This window comes from Tenrec ecaudatus, chromosome 1, assembly GCF_050624435.1.
Source record: "Tenrec ecaudatus isolate mTenEca1 chromosome 1, mTenEca1.hap1, whole genome shotgun sequence".
In the NCBI taxonomy this organism is placed as follows: domain Eukaryota; kingdom Metazoa; phylum Chordata; class Mammalia; order Afrosoricida; family Tenrecidae; genus Tenrec; species Tenrec ecaudatus.
In genome coordinates, this window is record NC_134530.1 from 59,296,267 (window position 1) to 59,317,129 (window position 20,863).

The following is a 20,863-nucleotide window of genomic DNA, read 5'->3' on the forward strand; positions in this document are numbered from 1 at the left end:
TTCTGTTCTATTAGTATCTATGAGTTGAACCTAACTTAACCATGTTGACAAAGCTAAATTATTTCTCTTGGGTTGATGTGGTCAATATTCCTTTTATTCTCGGCTCATGCTCCAGGTCTTTGGCTGCATCCACACACATCTGTCTAATTAAATCTCCCATTCATTTCTTTCTACATCACTGACATTTATAGTGCTACTCACCGGGAGTCTGTGCTATCTTCAAACCTGCATTTGCTTCTGTAGTAGATATTCCTTTTCCAAGAGTTCATAGTTGCCTCACTTACAGGTATTTTGGACTGTAAATCTCTCTAAACTCATTTTTGAAAGTTGATTAAAATGCACTTTCTAACCCTCTGTGCTTTGTGATTTGCTTTTTAATAGACGACACTCCGAGTCCCCCCCCGGTCATTGTGGTGCCAGTCCCTGTGCCGGTGTTCGTACCTGTACCTCTTCACCTTTATACGCAGTACGCACCGGTCCCCTTTGGGATTCCAGTTCCAGTGAGTAATCATTTAGGCATTAAAGCTTGTTTAGTCATTTCCACAATTACAATTTTGCAACTGCTTGGGGAAAGTTTTCACTTATTGATGAAAGAGATCTGCCTGTGGTTGAGTGTTACCAAATCACTTCATAGGGATTACATATAAAGGACTGAAAGGTGCCTTATTGGTGTAGTGGAACCACAAGGTCTACACTTCGAAACCATCAGCCACTCTGAGGTAGAAAGACGAGGCTTTCTACTCCTGTAAAGAGTTATAGCCTTAGAAACTCAAAGGAGCAATTCTATTCTGCCCTAAAGCGTTGCTAAGAGCTGCCATTGGCTCGATGGCAGGTAGTGACTAAAAGGACTGCTGGTCTTTGTAAACCACTTTCTTGGTGCTTCTAGAAAAGCTGATAAAACTAAACCACTAAATATAAAAAGAACGGAAACAGCATGTGTTACAGTGCTGGGTTCCTGCAAAGGTAGAAAGTGAAACACTGTGATTTGCATGATTCTCACTTTTTCAGAGGACATTTCCAGAAGAAATACAGTATTCCCTGCTAGGGAATTTGTAAGTGAGGTAGTGATACAATAGTGCTAATCAAGAAATACAAGTAAAATCCAGCAGTAGACCATTCTCATTCAATATAATCGCGCTGATTCTAACAGCAAGCCTGTAGGACAGCCTAGCACTGCTCCAGTGGGTTTCTGAGACTAAATTGTGGTTGTTAGGTGTCATGAGGTTGCTTCTGGCTCACAGCAACCCTGTGCGCAACAAAATGAAACACTGCCTGGTCCTTCTGAGCACAACACCCTTATCTATCTCTGCAGATTGGCCACCTTCAGTTAAAGCCCGATGCTTTAGACCACCATGCCACCAGGGTTTCTTAGAAGCGCATTAAAACATGGTCTTAGAGGCTAACGGGACTCACTATATTGAGTATCCAAAAAGGATTTAATTTTCATTAAAATGAAGTTTATGAAAAAGTGCCCCAGTGACACCTTCTGGTAAGTGTTGGGCTGCTAACCATGAAGTGTTGGTGGTCCAAACCCATCCGCTCCTTCAAGAAAGACGAGGCTATCTGTCCGCATAAAGATTTACCGTCCCAGAAACCCTATACAGGATCACTGTGAGTCAGCATCAGCTCAGTGAAAGTGGGTGGGTCTTATAAAAACAAGTTAGCCAAGACACATTTTAATCATCTCAGTGAAGATATCTTGAATTTGTTTATGATTTTAATTCTTTAATCCTCTCACAATTAATGGTTGTAATGGTGTACCTGTTGCCTAAGAAACTCTCCATTCTGTCCATGGTCTTTTAGATGCCTGTCCCCATGCTTATTCCACTGTCAATGGATAATGAGGATAAAGCCACTGAAAGTATTGAAGACATTAAGGAAAAGCTTCCCTCCCATCCATTTGAAGCTGACCTCCTTGAGATGGCAGAAATAATTGCAGAAGACGAAGAGAAAGAAAAGGCTCTATCCCAGGGAGGTTGGTATAATTGCAAAAGAACAAAAAGACACATCTGTAAATTTTCCAACTAACCTAAGTAATATGGGTATCTAGCTGTCAGGATATTTCTAAAGGCTTCTTTGTGCTTAAATTCCAAGACTTTAGGTGTATTAAACTTATTGGTACCTCTGAGAGCTCTTTTTCTATTAAAAAGTATTCAGCATAGCTCTTTGTAGTTCACGACTCTAGAAATTAACATGTAAATCTTGGTTTCATGATCATTTTGTTTTTATCTCTATTTTAAAACCAGGATCCCCAGATAAGAATTCATGTTTTACAGTAAGCAGCATATTAGGAAAGGGTAAATAGAACCTTAGAATGGAAAACCATTTACTTCCAAATGCCTTATAGGCTAATTCTATTCAGTCAGTGTGGAGTGGTGATAATCGCAGATTCTGCCTTGCGTGTGCTTCGGGCGTTGTGATAACTTAATGGAACTTTCACACCAACCCTTGACCGAGGGCCATTATTTATGTATTTCAATGCCCTCATCTGGAAAATAAGATCCTTCCCTGCTTATGCACTTAATAAGGGGTGGAAACAAGATGTGAATTCATATCTGTCTGATTCCAAAGCACATGATAACAACCAGGATTCAATAATAATTTTCATAATGTTTCTAAACTGGAAGTAGTGAAGTTATTTCTTCGAAGATGTGATTTTCTTTTGTAACATACAGGTAGAAAGATTAATAATCTTATCAAGAGCTAAGGAAATGGTGTTCAAAATGCTTGAAATTTGTAATATGTAATATACTATCTCTGAGTCGCCAAGAGATTGTTCCTTTCTTGAGAAGCCGCCATCCGCGCTCCCACCCCATGGTGGATTTAGAAAGCCAGCCACTGAGTATTGGTTTACACAATAAATGCTACCTGGGTTTGTTTTTTAAAAAAAATAAAGTTGTAGTGTTTAAAAAGCACTCAAGTTTTCTATTGTGTTGGCAGTGAGTTTTAAAAGCATATGTATTCTGAGAGGTTGGTAAAAGCTTAAATCTTAATAACATGCCTAAAGTATGTGAGACAATGTCTTGCTACCCTTGCTCCTAAAGAGCTTTCTGGATGTACTTACTTCAAGACAGAATTGTCTGTTCCTCTGGCAGTCCATGACACTGTCAGTCTTCTTCGCCAGCACCATCATTGAAATGCATCAGTTCTTCTTCAGTCTTTCTTATTCACATCCACAGTTTATACTCATGAAACACCAGGGCGTGGGGCAGATCCACCTTGGCTCTCACAGTGACGATTTTGCATTTCAACACTTTTTTAAAAGGGTCTTATGCTGACAATTTGTTCAGTGCAGATTTTCTGATTTCTAAACTACTGCTTCCATGATCACTGATTGTGGATTTATGTGAAATGAAATCTTGACAGCTTTAATCTTTTCTCTGTTTACCATGATGCTGTCTGTTGTTCTTGTGAGGATTTTGGTTTTCTTTCTGTATTTGAACAATTTTATTAGCACTTCATACACATGTCATACAATTCAGTAATTTGATCATGTCAAGAATAGTTGTACAATTATCACCACGTTGAATTCTAGAACATTTTTTTCTTCCTGGTACTCATTGTTACTGATGTAACTATTTTTCCCCTAATTGTGGCAAAAATACACACAACAAAACATTCTCCAATTCCTCAACTTCTACATGTATAGTTCAGTGCCATTGATCATACGCTTTGTGTTATACAGCCATTATTAATATCCTTCCTAAGTTATTAGCATAAATTCAATGCCTACTTAGCAATAACTTTCTCTTTTACCTATGTTGACCATTGGTCAAGTTTGGTTTCCCTCTCTATTTTTACTTAGTTTTTTTTTTAATCCTTTTATTAGGGGCTCATACAACTCTTATTACAATCCATACATACATCAATTGTGTAAAACACATTTGTACATTCATTGTCCTCAGCATTCTCAAAACATTTGCTCTCCACTTAAGCCCCTGGCATCAGCTCGTCATTTTCCCCCTGTCTCCCCGCTCCCCACTCCCTGCTCCCCCATCCCTCATGAACCCTTGATAATTTATAAATTATTATTTTGTCATATCTTACACTGTTGACATCTCCCTTCACCCACTTTTCTGTTGTCCATCCCCCAGGGAGGAGGTTATAGGTAGATACTTGTAATCAGTTCCCCCTTTCCACCTAACCCTTTCTCCACCCTCCCAGTGTCACCACTCTCACCACTGGTCTTGAAGGGATCACCCGCCCTGGATTCCCTGTGTTTCTGGTTCCTATCTGTACTATTGTACATACTCTGGTCTAGCCAGACTTGTAAGGTGAATTGGGATCATTATAGTGGGGCGGGTAGGAAGTATTTAAGAACTAGAGGAAAGTTGTATGTTTCATCGTTGCTACACTGCACCCTGACAGGCTCGTCTCCTCCCCGCGACCCTTCCGTAAGATGTCCAGTTGCCTACAGATGGGCTTTGGGTCTCTACTCCACACTCACCCTCATTCACAATGTTACCATTTTTGTTGTGATGATACTTGATACCTGATCCCTTCTACACCTTGTAATCGCACAGGCTGGTGTGCTTCTTCCATGTGGGCTTTGTTGCTTCTGAGCTAGATGGCCGCTTGTTTACCTTCAAGCCTTTAAGATCCCAGACGCTATATCTTCCGAAAGCCAGGCACCATCAGCTTTCTTCACCACATTTGCTTATGCACCCATTTGTCTTCAGCGATTGTATCGGGGAGGTTAGTTTAGTAGTTTTCTTGATAAATTTATTATTTACATACCATGTCCTTTCATGGTTAAATAGCTTTTAAAAAGAGTTATATAACTAAGCCTGTACAATGATGAGGTGTCAGGACCCGGTAACAGGCATCAGAAGTCCCTTAACAAACCAACAAAACCATATGGTTGAGAACCAGCAGGGTTGGAGCAGAGACCCAAAGCCCATCTGTAGACAATGGACCAGGGGTCACGGGTAGGATGAGTCAATCAGGGTGCAGTAAAGCACCGATGAGTCACACAGTGTTCCTCTGGTTCCTTGAGGCTTCCTCACCCCTCACTACATGACCCCAGTGCTGCCGCTCACTTCGGTCTAGACTGGAGTATGACACATGCAACCCAAGAGTAGTAGTGGCAGTAGCTATAATCTATTAAAGGGTCCTGAGAGTTGGGGGGAGAAGGGGAAAAAAGAGGAGTCTATAACAAGGCTCTATAACAATAGAAAGTAATGGTCTAGAAAAAAATGGTGGCAACATATGTACAAATATGCCTGATACAATTGATATATGGATTGTAGTAAGAATTATAAGAGCCCTCAATAAAATGATAAAAAAAACATGCAAGAGGAAAAGTTGTACATACATCGTCATAATCAGTTCTAGTTTAGTCCCTTGTTTGCTCCTAGCCCCTCATCCTCCCCACCTCCATCCACATCCCTGATAAACCATTGTCTCAATTGTTTTCTGTATACATCTACTCCTTCTGTAATTCACAAACTGGGAAGCCCACCAGAAACAATAAAAAACAAAAGCAAGCAGCAGGAAGAAAATAATAATAATAATACTATAAAGATATAAATACAAATAAAGAGTAAGGAAGAAAAGTCAGAGAAGAAATTCTGTCATGGAACAAGCAAGAAATACTTGAGCCTAAAGCAAATTCAGATTGGGTCAAGAGGGAGGATAACTGACCGAGCAACATATTATACCATGGTTTGATCCATCATCATCAAGTTTACATTAATCTCTGTCTCAGCAAAGCTGCTTGAGTCCCTTGCCTGTGGCAAGTGTTAGTATTCTCAGTGTTACTTATAGTTTGTTATGATCCTTATATTCGAATGCTTTTGCATAATCAATAATAACATCTTCCAAAAGAGGATCTTCCGGAGGTTTAATCTGACTCATCTGCAGATGGCTTTGGGCCCCCGCTGTCCCCCAGAGCCTCCTACAGCCTTCTACAGACTGGGTGTTCACAGTTGAACATCTGATACTTTTCCTTTCGTCTGTTTGGATTTTGTTATTGTCATCTTTGGATCAAGGCTGGTGTGCTTCTTTGTGTGGACTTAATTGATGCCTCACCTTGATGGTTGCTTGTTTGAATACAAGCCTTTAAGATACCAAACACTATTCCAGTTGATAGCTGGGCACCAGCTGTTTTCTTCACTGCCCTGCTGTGGCACCCTTGTCTTCAGTGACCGTTTCATGAAAGCGAGTGTCAAACAGGACCATGTTATAAGAACTAACTCTTCCTGGATTTAGGCCAGAGTTAAGGAGGAGCCCAGAATCCGTCTGTTTGTCCACAGGTTATGAACGACTCCGATTCAATTAGGACAAAAACAAGAACCACAACAAAGAAACAAAAGACAGAAAAACAAAAGCTTAGAAATTAAAAAGAAAAATATTTGCAGCATCCCCTTGGGGTATAAGACAATTGCATTGATGACATCAATAATTTTTCCAATGACGTAGAGTTGAAGATACTGTTGATGTGGGTGTAGTCCAACTGCAAGCTGCAAAGATTATTGGTTTTCTTTACATTGGATTGCAATCCATGTTGAAGGCTGCGTCTTTGATCTTCATCAGCAAGTGCTTCAAGCTCTCCTCATTTTCAACAAACAAGGTTGTGTCATATGTATATTACCCGTTATTAAGCCTTCCTCCAATCCTGATGCCACATTCTTCTTCAAATAGTCCAGTTTCCGCACTATTTGCTCAGCATATGGTTTGAATAAATATGATAAAAGGGTACAACCTGAGACACACCTTTCTGATTAAATCATGAAGTACTCCTTTGTTCTGTTGTAAGAACTGCCCCTCAGTTTATATATAGATTCTGCATAATTAAAATGAAGTAGTCTGCAATTGCATTCTTCCTGGTGTTTAGTTTGTTAGGATCCGTATAGTCTAATACCTTTGCATAATCAGTAACACCATAAGTATAAGTAATGTGTTTAACTGCATGCATTGCGTTTAATGCTGGTGGTATTGAGAAGGATCCTTTATATATAGAAAGCTATATTATATAATTAATGTAATTGACAGAAGGCTTGGTGGTGCAGTGGTTAAGTGCTTGCCTGCTACATCAAAAACTGATGTTTGGTTCCCACCACCTACGCAGTGGGAGGAGGGTTGGCAGCTGTGTAAGGATTACGGCCTTGGGAGCGCTGTTGGTCAGTTCTGCGCTGCCCGACGGGGTTGCCGCGAGTCGCAGTGGACTCGATGAGAACAGGAGTTCTTTCGTGATTCCTGCACGTGGTGCCTACATTTTAAATACCTTTCACTTGATATTGTAAGAGTTACTGTGAATGTGTGTATAAATCCTCTTATTATGTAGTTTTTGTTTTTTAACTCTTTAGGATCTCAAACTTCTGAACAGGAGCTCTTCCTAGACACCAAGATATTTGAAAAAGGTAATAATTTTGATCTTAGAAATAATACTGTCTGGTACTAATAGAAATCCAAACAGAATAGACACAGAATTCTAGTATTTAATATTCGTAGTTTTAGCTATTTGAAGCATCATCAAATATCTGTAATATGTGCTAACCTGTAGTGAGAAAAGTTTCAGCTCCTAAGGTATTTATTTTAAGGATTAAGTGAAATTATGATTTAAAGTGCCTGCTTCTATGAGCCTAGTGGACAAAGTTACTTCTTTTTCATTGTACCTAGGTTATTATGTAGCAAACTTATCTCAGTGTTTGGTGCCCAGAATTTTAGAAAGGTTTTTGAGCATGTGAAGGGTTTGTCTTATTTATGGGCTAAATATTTGTTTTCTGTAAATTTCAGACCAAGGAAGTACATATAGTGGTGATCTCGAGTCAGAGGCAGTGTCGACTCCACATAGCTGGGAGGAAGAACTGAATCATTATGCCTTAAAGTCAAATGCTGTACAAGAGGCTGACTCTGAGTTGAAGCAGTTCTCAAAGGGGGAAACAGAACAGGATCTAGAAGCAGATTTTCCATCAGGTTTGTGCAACATAGTCTGTCAGTCCAAAGTTTTTTATTTTAAAAGATTGGTGTAAATATTAATTGACATGATTAAGAAACCTAATGAGAGATAATGATTGAGGACACAAATGGCACCTGTTTTTGAAGGTCTTAATTTGTACCATATTATTCTTAAAGTAATTTGGGGTTTGGATAGTTTCTTTTGTTTCTAATTTTTTACCTTTCCCACAGTAACCGTATAGCATCATTTCTTGATTGCCAGTGATGTTTTTCACTCAAGTAATACATTCCTTTGTTTCTTTTACATATATGGGAGAAATTCTTATTTCTCCAATTGTTTTTATGAGAAACAGCATAATATGATGATAATTACCTGATATTTCACCCTCCTCGACGTCAGCGTTACTTGCCTCACAGGATGCTTTGTGCTGGTTGTTACAGAGTCCTTTGACCCCCTTAATAAAGGGCAAGGAATTCAGGCGCGGTCTCGAGCAAGACGACGGCACAGAGACGGGTTCCCGCAGCCCAGGCGAAGAGTAAGCAATGCCATCACTTTTCATAAAGTTTCCCTTTTTCTGCAGGAGTTGATTAGTTTTTGCTGTTGCCCAACTGTTGAAAACAATGTGTGTTGCCAAACACATTATTTTACAGCCTTGTGGTTTTGCACTTTTGTTTTTATTTCCACAAGACAAGAACCATGTGTTTTCGTTTACATTTCTTTTAGCAGAAGCTTCTTCTGCTATTTCTATAATCGAGGTTATTTTGGTTGTTGTTTAGAGTTGATTTTTTTAACCGTTTAAAACCTTGTTTTAAAGTTTCTAAGTTTAGCTCCCCCATATTATCTCAGTAAAGTAGTAATTATTTTATATAGCTTAATGTAGTAGTGAAGTTAGTATGGACTGTTTGATGTTGAAAAGTTTTCTCCTACTGAAGCTTAAAAAATATTAGCCTTACTTTATTTAATTAGTTTTATGGCACTCTGATTATATTTAATATTAACTTTTAATATATACGATATACTTACTTGATAAGTCTTGTAACTACTTTTGCAATCATAATTCAGAATACAGTAATTTCTATTCTCAAAATATATCCTTATTGGCATTTACATTCCTTCTCCATCTCTAGTTCCTGTCATCTACTGCATGCTTACCTTTACTAAAATGCTCTATAAGTGGAACCATATAATATGTAGTATTGTGTGTTTCTATCACTTGTCGGTCAGTTTGTTTTACTATGGTGGCTTGGGTGTGGCTGTGATGCTGGAGGCTGTGTCATTGGTGTTTCAAAGGCCATCAGGGTCACCCCAAGTGAACAGGTTTCAGCAGAGCTTCCAGACTAAGAGCAGACGAAGAAGTACTGGGCTCCCACTCTGGAGGAGAGAGCCCTGAAGACCTAATGCAGAGCTTTGACACACTGTTAGTTACTGAAGACGAATGGAAGGTGAATGTGGTCTGAGATAGTGCTGGAGAATGGGCCCATCAGGTCAAGCTGATTTCTCGGAGGAAGTAGACCATGGTGATAAAGTTGGGTAAAGCATGTGGGAGTGGAACCTTCAGGATCTTCATTTGCTGATAGGTACAACTCAAGCAGTAACAGCTGCAAACATCTGGTGATTGGAACTTGGAATGTGCGAAGAATGAATCTAGGAAAATTGGAAGTGGTCAAAAATGAAATGTAATGCAAAATGATCTATATATCCTAGGCATTAGTGACCTGAATGGGACTGGTATTGGACAATTTGAATAAAACAATCATATGATTTTTAAAAAATCATGATGTACTGTGTAGGGAATAACACAATCAAGGATGATGTGGCATTCATTGTCAGAAAGGACATTTAAAAAAAAATCATTTTATTGGGGGCTTGTACAACTCTTATCGCAATCCATGCATACATCCATTGTGTCAAGCACATATGTACATTGTTTGCCATCATCATTCTCAAAACATTTGCTTTCTTCTTGAGCCCTTGGTATCAGCTCATTTTCCCCTCCCTCCCTACCACCCTCTCCCCCATGAACCTTTGATAATTTATAAGTTATTATTATTTTGTCATGTTTTACACTTTCCTACGTCTCCCTTTACCCACTTTATCTGTTGTCCATCCCCCAGGGAGGAGGTTATGTGTAGAACCTTGTAATTGGTTCCCGTTTTCTATCGCGCCTTGCCCTCCACTCTCCCTGTATTGCCACTCTCACCACTGGTCCTGAAGGGATCATCTGCCCTGAATTCCCTGTGTTTCCAGTTCCTATCTGTACCAGTGTACATCCTCTAGTTTAACTGGATTTGTAAGGTAGAATTGGAATCATGATAATGGGGCAGGAGGAAGCATTTAAGAAGTAGAGGAAAGTTATATGTTTCATTGTTGCTACACTGCACCCTGACTGGCTCGTTTCCTTCCCGCAACCCTTCTGTAAGGGAATGTCCAGTTGCCTACAGATGGGCTTTGTGTCTCCAATCTGCACGCCCCCCTCATTCACAATGATATGATCTTTTTTTGTTCAGAAAGGACATTTCAGAATCAGTCATGAAGTACAATGTGGTCTGTGATGAGATTACTGTATCAGTCCACCTTTAAGAAAATCCAGTAAAAAAACAAACAAACAGAAAATCCAGTCAATACAACTACCAGTCAACTTTATGCACCAATCAAAAGGCTAGTTATGAATACATTGAAGCGTTCTACCAATGACTTCAGTTGGAAATTGATTCAACATTTAATCAATTGTATTGGTAATTGAAATGCAAACGTTGGAAACAAAGAAAGGAAAATCATTGGAAAGTGTGGTCTTGGTGATGGGAAGAAGCTGGAGATCGTGTGAGAGAAGTCTGCAAAACCAACAACTTGTTCATAGCAAATACCTTTTTCTCTGTAGAAGTAAAGTTTTACTGGTTGGTGAATTATATCACTACATTTTTGCACTCACTTAAACACTTAAAAATGGAAGGTGTACAAAGATTAGATTAAGAAATGATAAATTGGCTAAATATTTGGATTTTATATAAATAAAGATCATAATCACTCTGTTGATACATGATACTGATAGAATACAGCAGTTAACCGTGTAAGTCTACCAAAGAACTCTGTAATTAAACAGGAAATAAAGTTGGAAAAGATCATGTTAAGAAAATAGGTTAGAAAGGGGGAACTGATCACAAGGATCTACATATAACCCCCTCCTTTGGGGATGGACAAGAGAAAGGTGGGTGAAGGGAGATGTCAGACAGTGTAAGACATGACAAAATAATAATTTATAAATTGTCAAGGGTTCATGAGGGAATGAGTGCAGGGAGGGAGGGGGAAAATGAGCTGATACCAAGGGCTCAAGTAGAAAGGAAATGTTTTGAGAATGATGATGGCAACAAATGTGCAAATGTGCTTGACACAATGGATGTGTGTATGGATTGTGATAAGAGCTGTACAAGCCACCAATAAAATGATTTTTAAAACATAAAATAAATAGTACACATTAAAAATTATTTCTTCCATCAACACTCTAAATTCTAACTGTCAGATGTTTATGCATTTTGCAAGTTACACTGATTGAGTGCTTTTATGAGTGGGAGTCAGAATATCTTCCAATTTGAAGTTTACATCACCCATATGCTAACACAACACAACTTATTCCAACTTGTTCTGTTTCCTTACCCTGGTTCCTTTCCCCCAAAGAAGGCAGGATTTAGTTTTTGTTTCTTTTAGGTTATTGTTTTAGCTTTATGATGATCAATTTTAATGTCTGGAATTCAGTAATATTAAACTCTTAGATAACTAAGGTTAAAGATAGAAAATAATATCTCCTAACACTAAGTTAGAAAATCATATGCATCATGCTGTAAACTAGGAAGCACTATAAGGCAAGAAAACCTGTCCCCAGTACCTAATTAAAAAATCTAAATTTCAGATCAGCAGAGCTGATTTACTTCCATGTTGACTATAAAGAGTTCTATATAAGTTTGAGCTCTTTAACTACATAGCTAATGTAGGTAGTTTTCCACTGTGACAAACGCACAGGTTTCAATTCCAGATTAAGTCATCAGTCCTAAATATAGTGTGGCCTGGCCTATTGCTAGGGCAAGTAGAAGTTGCTTTGGCAGATTATGGGTTTTTAATACTGCACTGTTGAGAATGGAGCTCATGAATTCTCTGTGCCCTGGATCAAGTTGCTTTCGAACTAGACTGTTCCAAGGGTCTGAAGGATGTAAGCAATGCATCCTTCAACTTTTAAAAAACTTGATGTGTTCTTGCCACATTCTCACCTCAGTTGTTCATTCATAGATTGTAGCTCTTTTATAGTGAGCCATTCACTCTGTCACAGCTAGACCTCCTCCTCACAACTAGTGTCTCAAATGACTTGAATCACCTTTCATTTCTTTGTTGCAATCTTCCATTTCATGGTCATGTTTTAGAGCTACCATGCAGGAAACCATTGGGTGAAGTAGCTTCAACTCCATTGGAGTAGTAATCTGTTTCCATGTCTACAATCAATGTTGATGAAGTTGTTAACTTGCTGTGATCTTGACATATTTACTATGTGGTTCTGGTACATTTAAATTGGATGATTGATGTTTACTATAACAATGTGATTATTATTTTATATTTGATATCACAACATTACGACAACTTTCAAAAGCTGAAATAATATTAAGTGCTTCCTTTTCCTGATCCTAACTTAAACTCATTCCATGGTTGTGGCTCGTACTTAGTCGAGGACTGAAGGGATAACTGTTTGGAGATGATGGGCTTTGTTGTCCCAGTCGCTGCACTTCACTGTCTGTACCATTCACTATTTTTTGTTTTGTCATTTTATTAGGGGCTCATACAACTCTTATTATAACCCATATATACATCAATTGTGTAAAGCACATTTGTACATTCATTGCCCTCATCAATCTCAAAACATTTGCTCTCTACTTAAGCCCCTGGCATCAGCTCCTCATTTTTCCCTCTCGCTCACCATTCACTATTTTTAAAAAATTACTTAATTGGGGTCATTCACTATTTTTATAAACTGATGGCAGATACCTTTTCTCAAAAATACAAAAGGCTGAATTCTACCTTGTAGAACTGGATAGGGCAGAGGTTGTACACTGGTGCATATGGGGGCTGGAGGCACAGGGAATCCAGGGTGGATGATACCTTCAGGACCAAGGGTGTGAGGGGCGATGCTGGGAGAGTGGAGTGTGAGTGGGTTGGAAAGGGGGAACTGATTACAGGGATCTACATGTGACCTCCTCCCTGGGACATGGACGGCAGGGAAGGTGGGAAGGGAGACTCCGGATAGGGCAAGATATGACAAAATAACAATCTATAAATTATTCAAGGGCTCGTGAGGGAGAGGGCAGCGGGGAGGGAGGGGAAAAACAAAGAGGACCTGATGCCAAGGGCTTAAGTGGAGAGCAAATGCTTTGAAAGTGATTAGGGCAGGGAATGTATGGATGTGCTTTATACAATTGAGTTGTATGAGCCCCTAATAAAATATTAAAAAAAATACAAAAGGCAACCTCCAGATGGAATACACAAAAATCAAAATTGGCTAAATCTGTGCGGAGAGACAATGGAGAAGTTCAATATCACAGCTAAAACCAGACCAGGGGCTGTTACATTGCTCATATGTAATTTCAGGATATAAGTGATGAAAATTAAAACAAGTCCAATAGAGTGAAAATATAACTGTGAATCTACCCCACCTGAATTTGGAAAACATCTCAAGAACAAATGTGACACACTGGCCACAGAAACAGAAGACCTGATGAGCTGTAGGAGGACATCAAGACCACACAGGGTCATTAAATCGCCGGAAACGAAAGATCGGAGTGGATGTCAGAAGAAACTTGCATTTAATCATAGAGTAGCTAAAGTAATTTGAAAAAAAAAGAATGAAATTGAGTAGCTGAGTAGAAAAATGGGAAGGGCATGACAAAATAATAATGATTTATAAATTATCAAGGGTTCAAGAGGGAGGGAGGAAGCGGGAGGGGGGGGGGATGAGCAATTACCAAGGGTTCAAGTAGAGCGCAAATGTTTTGAGAATGATGATGGCAACAAATGTACACATGCGCTTGACACGGATGGATGGATGGTTTATGGTAAGAGTTGTACGAACCCCCAATAAAATGATTTTTTTTAATGCAAAGAGCAGCTGGAGAAGACAAAGTCAAATATTGAAGCAAAATGTGCACAGACCTAGAGCTAGACAACCAAAAAGGAAGAACATATTCAGCATATTTTAAACTGAAAGAACTCAAGAAAAAAATTCAAACCTCAAGTTGCAATATTGATAGATTATATCGGCAAAATACTGAATGATGCAGGAAACATCCAAAGAAGATGGAAAGAATACATAGCGTCACTGTACCAAAAAGGATTAGTCATTCCACCGTTTGAGGAGGTGGCATATGAGCAAGTACTGTTGATGCTGAAGGAAGCTATCCAACCTGTACTGAAAGCATTAGCCAAAAACAAGGCTTCAGGAATTGATGGACTATCAACTGAAATGTTTCAACAAGCTGGTGAAGCACTGAACGCACTTACTTGTCTGTGCTCGGAAATTTGGAAGGCAGCTATGTGGCCAACTGACTGGACAAGATCCGTATTTGTGCTCATTCCACAGAAAGGTGACCCAACAGAATGCTCAGACTGTAGAACAGTATCATTGATATCACACACTAGTAAAATTTTGCTCAAGATCATCCAACAATGGTTGCAACAATACATTGACAGGAAACTGCCAGGAGTTAGACCAGATTTAGACAAGAACGTGGAACAAAGGACTGTCATTCCTGATGTCAGATGGATTGTGGCTCAAAGCATCGGATACCAGAAAGCTCTGTACTTCTGTTTCATTGACTGTGCAAAGGCATTCGACTGTGTGGGAATCATAAGCCATGGATCACCTTAAGAAGAGTGAGAATTCCAGAATATTTCCTGGTGCTCGTGAGGAACTTGTTTGTGGCTCAAGAGACAGTTATGCAAACAGAACCAGGGAATACTGTATTGTTTAAAATCAGGAAAGGTGTGTGTCATGGTTGTATCCTTGTCTGATTAGCAAATCGTTAGAGAAGCTAGATTATATGAAGAGTAGTGGCCTCAGGATTGGAGGAAGGCTTATTAACAACCTGAGGAATGCAAATGAAACAACCTTGCTTGCTGAACGTGAGGAGGAATTGAAGCACTTGCTGATGAAGATCAAGGACTGCAGCCTGCAGCAGATTCTAATTCAGTGTAAGGAAGACTAAAATCCTCACAGCTGGGCCAATATGTAGCATGATAAATGAGAAAAGGTTGAAGTTGTCAAAGATTTAGTTTTGCTTAGATCAATAAGCATTGCTCATGGAAGCAGGATTCAAGAGATCGAAAGATATGTGATGCATTGGGTAAATCTGCTGCACAAGACCTCTTTAGAATATTGAAAAGTAAGGATGTTACTTTGAGGACCAAGGTTCACCTCACCCAAGCCATAATATTTTCCATTGCATCATATCCATGTGAATGTTGGCTATTGAATAGGGAAGACTATAGAAGAATCGATACATTTGAATTGTGGTGCTGGAAAAGAATATTGAAAGTCTCGTGGACTGATAAAAGGACAAGCTGCTGTGTATTGGAAAAAATCAAGCCAAAGTGCAGCTTAGACACAAGGATGACAAGACTTTGCCTTATGTACTTTGAATATATTGTCAGGAGAAACCAGTCCATGGTGAAGGACTTCATATTTGATAAGTGAAGGGGTGGGGGGAAAAGAGGCAGGCCCTCATTGAGATGGATTGACAGGGTGTCTGCATCAATGGGTTCAGGTACAGGAGCAATTGCAGGAGGGTGGTCCAGTGTGGTTCATTCTGCTGTGCATAGGATTGCTATGGGTTAGATCGGACTCCTTGGAACCTGACAGCTAACAACAATGTTAGCCCTCTTAGTGGGTTCTGCTTTGGGTTGCCAACCGGAAGAGCCACAGTTCGAACCACCAGCTGTTCCACAGGAGAAAGATGCAGCTTTCTTTGCCCTTACAAAATTAGTCTGAGGTCCACAGGGCAGCTCTGTTCTGTTCATAGGGATACTGCGCTTTGAATCCACTTGGTAACAGCGAGCGAGTGAGTGAGTGATGTGTAAGGAGCCCTAGTAGCATAGTAGATTGTGTGTTGGGTTAAGAACCACAAGGCCAGTAGTTCAAACCCACCACCTGCTCCATGGGAACAAGGTGAGACTTTCTACTCCTGTAAAGATTTACAGCTTCAAAACTCTGGAGAGGCATTTCCGGTCATCGGGTTGCTCTGAGTCAGAACTGACTTGTAGCAAGCTCTTTGTTTAAGTGGAGGATAGGAACCTCTGGTGGTACAGTAAGTCTTGAGTTGCTAACTGAAAAGACTGATTGAGCCCTTAGTCACAGTGCAAGAGAAAGAGAAAGCAATCTGCCACCATTAATTTATAGCCTAAGGTGCCCTGGTGGTTTAGTGGTTAGGATTTGGGCAGTTGTCTGCATAGTCGGCAGTTTGAAACCAACAGCAGCTCTGTGGGAGAAAGACTGGGCTTTCTGTTCCCATACATACTTCCAGGCTCACACACTCACAGCATTGACTCCATGGCAGTGAGTATGTTAGAGTTTTGAGAAGAAACCCCAGAAAGCAGCCCTACACTCGCTCGTACTGGGTTATTGTGGTGTGTGTAGTAGTATATGTCATTGTGGTATTAATTTGTAGTTCCCCAATGATTGATGATGTTGAGCATCTTTTCATAAGCATATGTTCTTTTGTGAAATGTCAAGTAAAATATTTTGGACCCTTCCCCCCATTTTTGTGGGGGTTTATTGTAATTTTATTTAGTAAGTGCTCTGTGCCCTGGATACAACTGTTCATCAGCTGTGAGTGTGCAAATAGTTTATTCTTTGTCCATTTTCATTGTCTTAATGGTTTCCTTTGAGCAAAAGATTGTAATTTTTGGAAAATTCCCATTATCAATGTGTATTCTTGAATAGCTTACGTTATTTTTCGTGTTTTAGCTGAAGATTGTCTCTGTACCCGTGGTAATTGACATGGTCTCTGTTTTCTAGCTTGGGTCTGCTTTTAGGCAGAGGTCAAGGCTCTTTGGGGGTTTTGCAAATGGAGATCCAGTTGTTTCAATCCCATAGTTGGAATAGACTTTCCCCCATTAAATTTCATTGGCATCTTTTTGTTAAAAGTCAATTCAGTTGAGGTCTATCCCGGTGGGGCCTCGTCTGTAGACCCAGATCGTTGGAAACGCCTCACAGAGTAACTGTGTGGTTTGCTTTACTCGCAGAACTGCTATTGGTTGGATCTGTGAGGAAGAACCGCAAGACAAACATGAAGAAAAAAAAAAAGTCAATTCATTGCATATGAGGGGGCCTAAAATTTTTATAGAGAAATTCCATTATCTTCTAAATCCACTTTTCCACAAAGTTTTTGTAGTCCCCTTAGTTATGTAAACCTGTTTCTGAACGTTCCCTTGTCTTCATTGATCTATATTATCTATTGTTATGGTGGGGCCCCTGTCTTGATCACTAACTTTAAAATCACTTTTGGTTGCTAGTGTAACTCTTCTTCAATTTCATGGTCCTTTTCTAGGGTCGGAAGAAGTCTCTAGTGTCTGTGGAGCCCAGAAGCCTTATTCAGGGAGCTCTCCAAGGGTGCTCAGTGTCTGGGATGACACTCAAGTACATGTATGGAGTCAACGCCTGGAAGAACTGGGTTCAGTGGAAAAATGCCAAGGAAGAACAGGGGGATCTAAAATGTGGAGGTAAATACACAACAGGAATGTGTTTCTTGACCCAGGTGAAAGGAAATGCAAATAGGGCTGTGGAAATACATCCACAGAAGAGATCAATCCTAAGTAAGAAATACATTCAAGTTTTACTTAATTTCCCATCTTTATTTAAATGTCTTACCTGTCTTCTCTCCTTATCAGGTGCTGAACATGCCTCATCTAGCCCATGTTCTGATCCCTTAGGAAATTCTCAAGACCGAGCCCTCTCTCAAGAATCCTCAGAACTAGGGTGTAGAGGTGAAATGTGTTTCTATCTCTTTGGTTGGAATTATTTGTAACATAACTGTGGATTTAAATTTTTCAAGTTAAATGTTTAAAATTATTTAAAACTTGATGTCTTAAAGCTAAGAAGAGAAATTATCTTACCTCCAACTTTCTCCCTACCTTACTCTAGGTACTGCTTTGCCCATCAATAGATTATTGCCTCATTCAGATGTAGACTTCTGTTTTAGTCTATGTTATCACTTCTAATAAAACAAGCTAGTCCCGTAATATTACTTTGACTTAGTTGTCTTGAATCAGGGCTCTAGGAATGCGCATATCCTGCTTTTGGATGACAGCATCTTTTACTTACGTCTTCTTATCTGTTATTGTACCTTCTTGCACCTCCCTAATTTAAATTTTGTATTTTTATTCTGGTAAAATATATGTAAAAGAATTTGCCATGGTAACTATCTTTATGCATATAATTCACTGCTTTATCCTTCCTTTATTCCCCAAACTATTTTCCAGGGTGGTCTACCATTTCATGTTTCTATAATCAAAGAATTCACTTTTCCTTAATATTTTAATATCTGAAATCAGGATATATTTTGTAACCTGCAGTTATTTTAACTATTTTCAAAAAGCAAACCCTTGTAACTAAGTCAAAAAGAGCATATTATATTAAAAAAAAGTTTCTTACTTTTGACTATGCACTTACTATGAAGCAATACAGAATTTCATTTCATTTTCTAGAACTGTGCAGATATCGGAAATGTATTATTGCTCTCTCTGTCTGTATAGTGACCCAGATAGGACCCAGTGTGAGACTTTTCTTTCCATTTTGAGTAAACTACCTCGAAAAGCCTTGCTGATTGTGTAGTAATTTTTCCCAACAATAAAACCAACCTTGGTCATGAATTTATTTTAGCCCAGAGTGCTTGCAGCCAAATGAGCAGTTCAGATAGGCTTTTCGGGCCTCCACTAGTTCTCTTTGGTCTCAGGCTTGTCGTCGGATGAAGCTGACTTACGGTGGCACCGCATTCCTTATCATGCGCTTCTAAAATCTTTCATTTTTTAATGTTTTCTTATATTTTATACGCTGTTTAAATTCTTTATGGAATGACATAGGCAGAGATAGATGGGTATGTCCACATAACTAGAGTTTTTAGCCCCAGTGGCATAGGGTGTTATGTGTTGGGGCTGCTAACTGCAAGGTCAGCAGTTTGAAACCATCAGCTGCTCCTTGGGAGAAAGATGAGGCTTTCTACTCTGTAAAGGTTTACAGCCTCGGAAACTTCTAGGGACAGTTTTACTAAGTTCTAGAGGGTCACGGTGAGTCAAGTTCAACTCAATGCTAATGCTTTTTCCAACTGAGGGTGATCACACGGCTCTGTCTGTACTCTGGTTTTCATAGCCCTCCCTAGTGGAGAAAGGAGTTCTGGCTCTGTGCTGTAGCTGACTAGTTACCTTCTTCTAAATGCAGTCTCTCTACACCAGGCTTATATAAATAAACTCCTACAGTGGTTTTTCATAGGCACCCTGGTGGGGTAGTGGTTATGAGTTGGGCTGCAGTCCCCATGGTTGACAGTTTGAAACCACCAGCAGCTCCATAGGCTAAAGACTGGGTTCTCTACTCCCAGAAACATTTACAGTCAGGGAAACCCACGGCGGGGTCAGGGCTGAGTGAGCATTGACTCCATAGCATTGAGTTTAGGGTTTTGGGAGTGGTCTGTCAGGCCTCTAGCGTCCACTTCGAGCCACTGCACTGTTGGTTTTCGAGAACATAGGGAAGTGTGGAGAGAATATTGTTTAGACTGTAGGACCTTGAATGGAATAGCTTCAGGAGATGCCTAAGTATTTCTATTGTTCATTAATTCAGAAAATACTTTTGAATTTATTTTGTACCAGGTATATGAATACCTATGCTGTAGTAATACCAAGTATGGTAATTGAGTGAAGAAGTCAAACATGATCTTTGACCTCATGAACTTGCTCTTTGAAGAGCCAGATACTATGAACATGAAGTTCCATCTAAATTCAGAAGAACAATGACTAGAGAAGGTTTTTAATTCTAAGTCTATAATGTAGACCATCCTGTTAAGTAGCATCTCGATAAATCAAACTAGATAACAATCATGCTGAAAATAACTCAGTTCTTCCTTGTCTTCTATTTCTTTACCATAATCCTTACTCACCTGCCATCTTGCTATTCTTCGGGCCTCTTAAATCCTTTGAACTTCTTCACCTTTGTGGCCTAATCCATACTGTATAGCACTTTTAAAGGTTTGTGAGGATACTTTATATTATTTGAAGTGTTCTGTATTTAAATAAGGGCTGGTGGCGCAGTGGTTACGCGTTGAGCTACTAACTGCACAGTCAGCAGTTTGAAACCACCAGCTGCTCCTTGGGAGAAAGACAAGGCTTTCTACTCCAGTAAAGAATTACGTCTTGCAAACTTCAATGGGCAGTTCTATCCTACCCTGTGGGCCTACTGTGAGTCGACATTGATTCAGTAACAGTGTTTTTAATTTAAATAAGGAGCCTTGTGGTATATTAGTTATAGCACTTGGCTTGAACCCACCAACCGCCCTGGAGTAGAAACCCATCAACTGTCCTACTTGTCAGTCTGCTTCCAATTTGCAGGCCCTGCAAAACGTGTGAGGCAATTATACTTGGTTTCAGTAGTGTGTTGGAATAAAACTGAGGTAAAGTTAAACAATACTCTTTATTGTTGGTATTCTCAGAACTTTAAAAAAGAACCAGAGGGCACTGTAAATTATTTAAAGTCAGATGCAGTATGTAGCATACTGCCATTGAGTTAACTCCAAGTGATGGTGACTCTATATAGGTTTTCCAAGGCTGTACATCTTTACTGGAGCAAATCATGTCTTTCTCCGGCAGAGTGGCTAGGTGGATTTGAATCACTAACCTTGCAGTTGCAGTGCATTGCTGCTCCACCTGCACCACCAGTACACTTTATCA

The 20,863-nt window shown here is 39.5% G+C and overlaps 1 protein-coding gene and 1 non-coding gene across 8 annotated transcripts in view; both read left to right on the forward strand.

The window, feature by feature from the left end:
- The window catches only part of ZMYM4 (zinc finger MYM-type containing 4), a 171,181-nt gene that overhangs the window by 124,401 nt on the left and 25,917 nt on the right, over positions 1-20,863 (forward strand). For all 7 annotated transcript variants that reach the window (XM_075553759.1, XM_075553764.1, XM_075553768.1 and 4 more), the window contains 7 exons: positions 382-500; positions 1,804-1,975; positions 7,308-7,361; positions 7,738-7,917; positions 8,341-8,435; positions 17,479-17,650; positions 17,819-17,914. In XM_075553759.1, coding sequence (XP_075409874.1) covers positions 382-500; positions 1,804-1,975; positions 7,308-7,361; positions 7,738-7,917; positions 8,341-8,435; positions 17,479-17,650; positions 17,819-17,914 — 888 coding nt within the window. The remainder of the gene's footprint in view (positions 1-381; positions 501-1,803; positions 1,976-7,307; positions 7,362-7,737; positions 7,918-8,340; positions 8,436-17,478; positions 17,651-17,818; positions 17,915-20,863) is intronic.
- Positions 17,084-17,217, forward strand: LOC142437818 (small nucleolar RNA SNORA18). Its single transcript, XR_012782333.1, has one exon. It is a non-coding gene; the product is annotated as a small nucleolar RNA SNORA18 (small nucleolar RNA).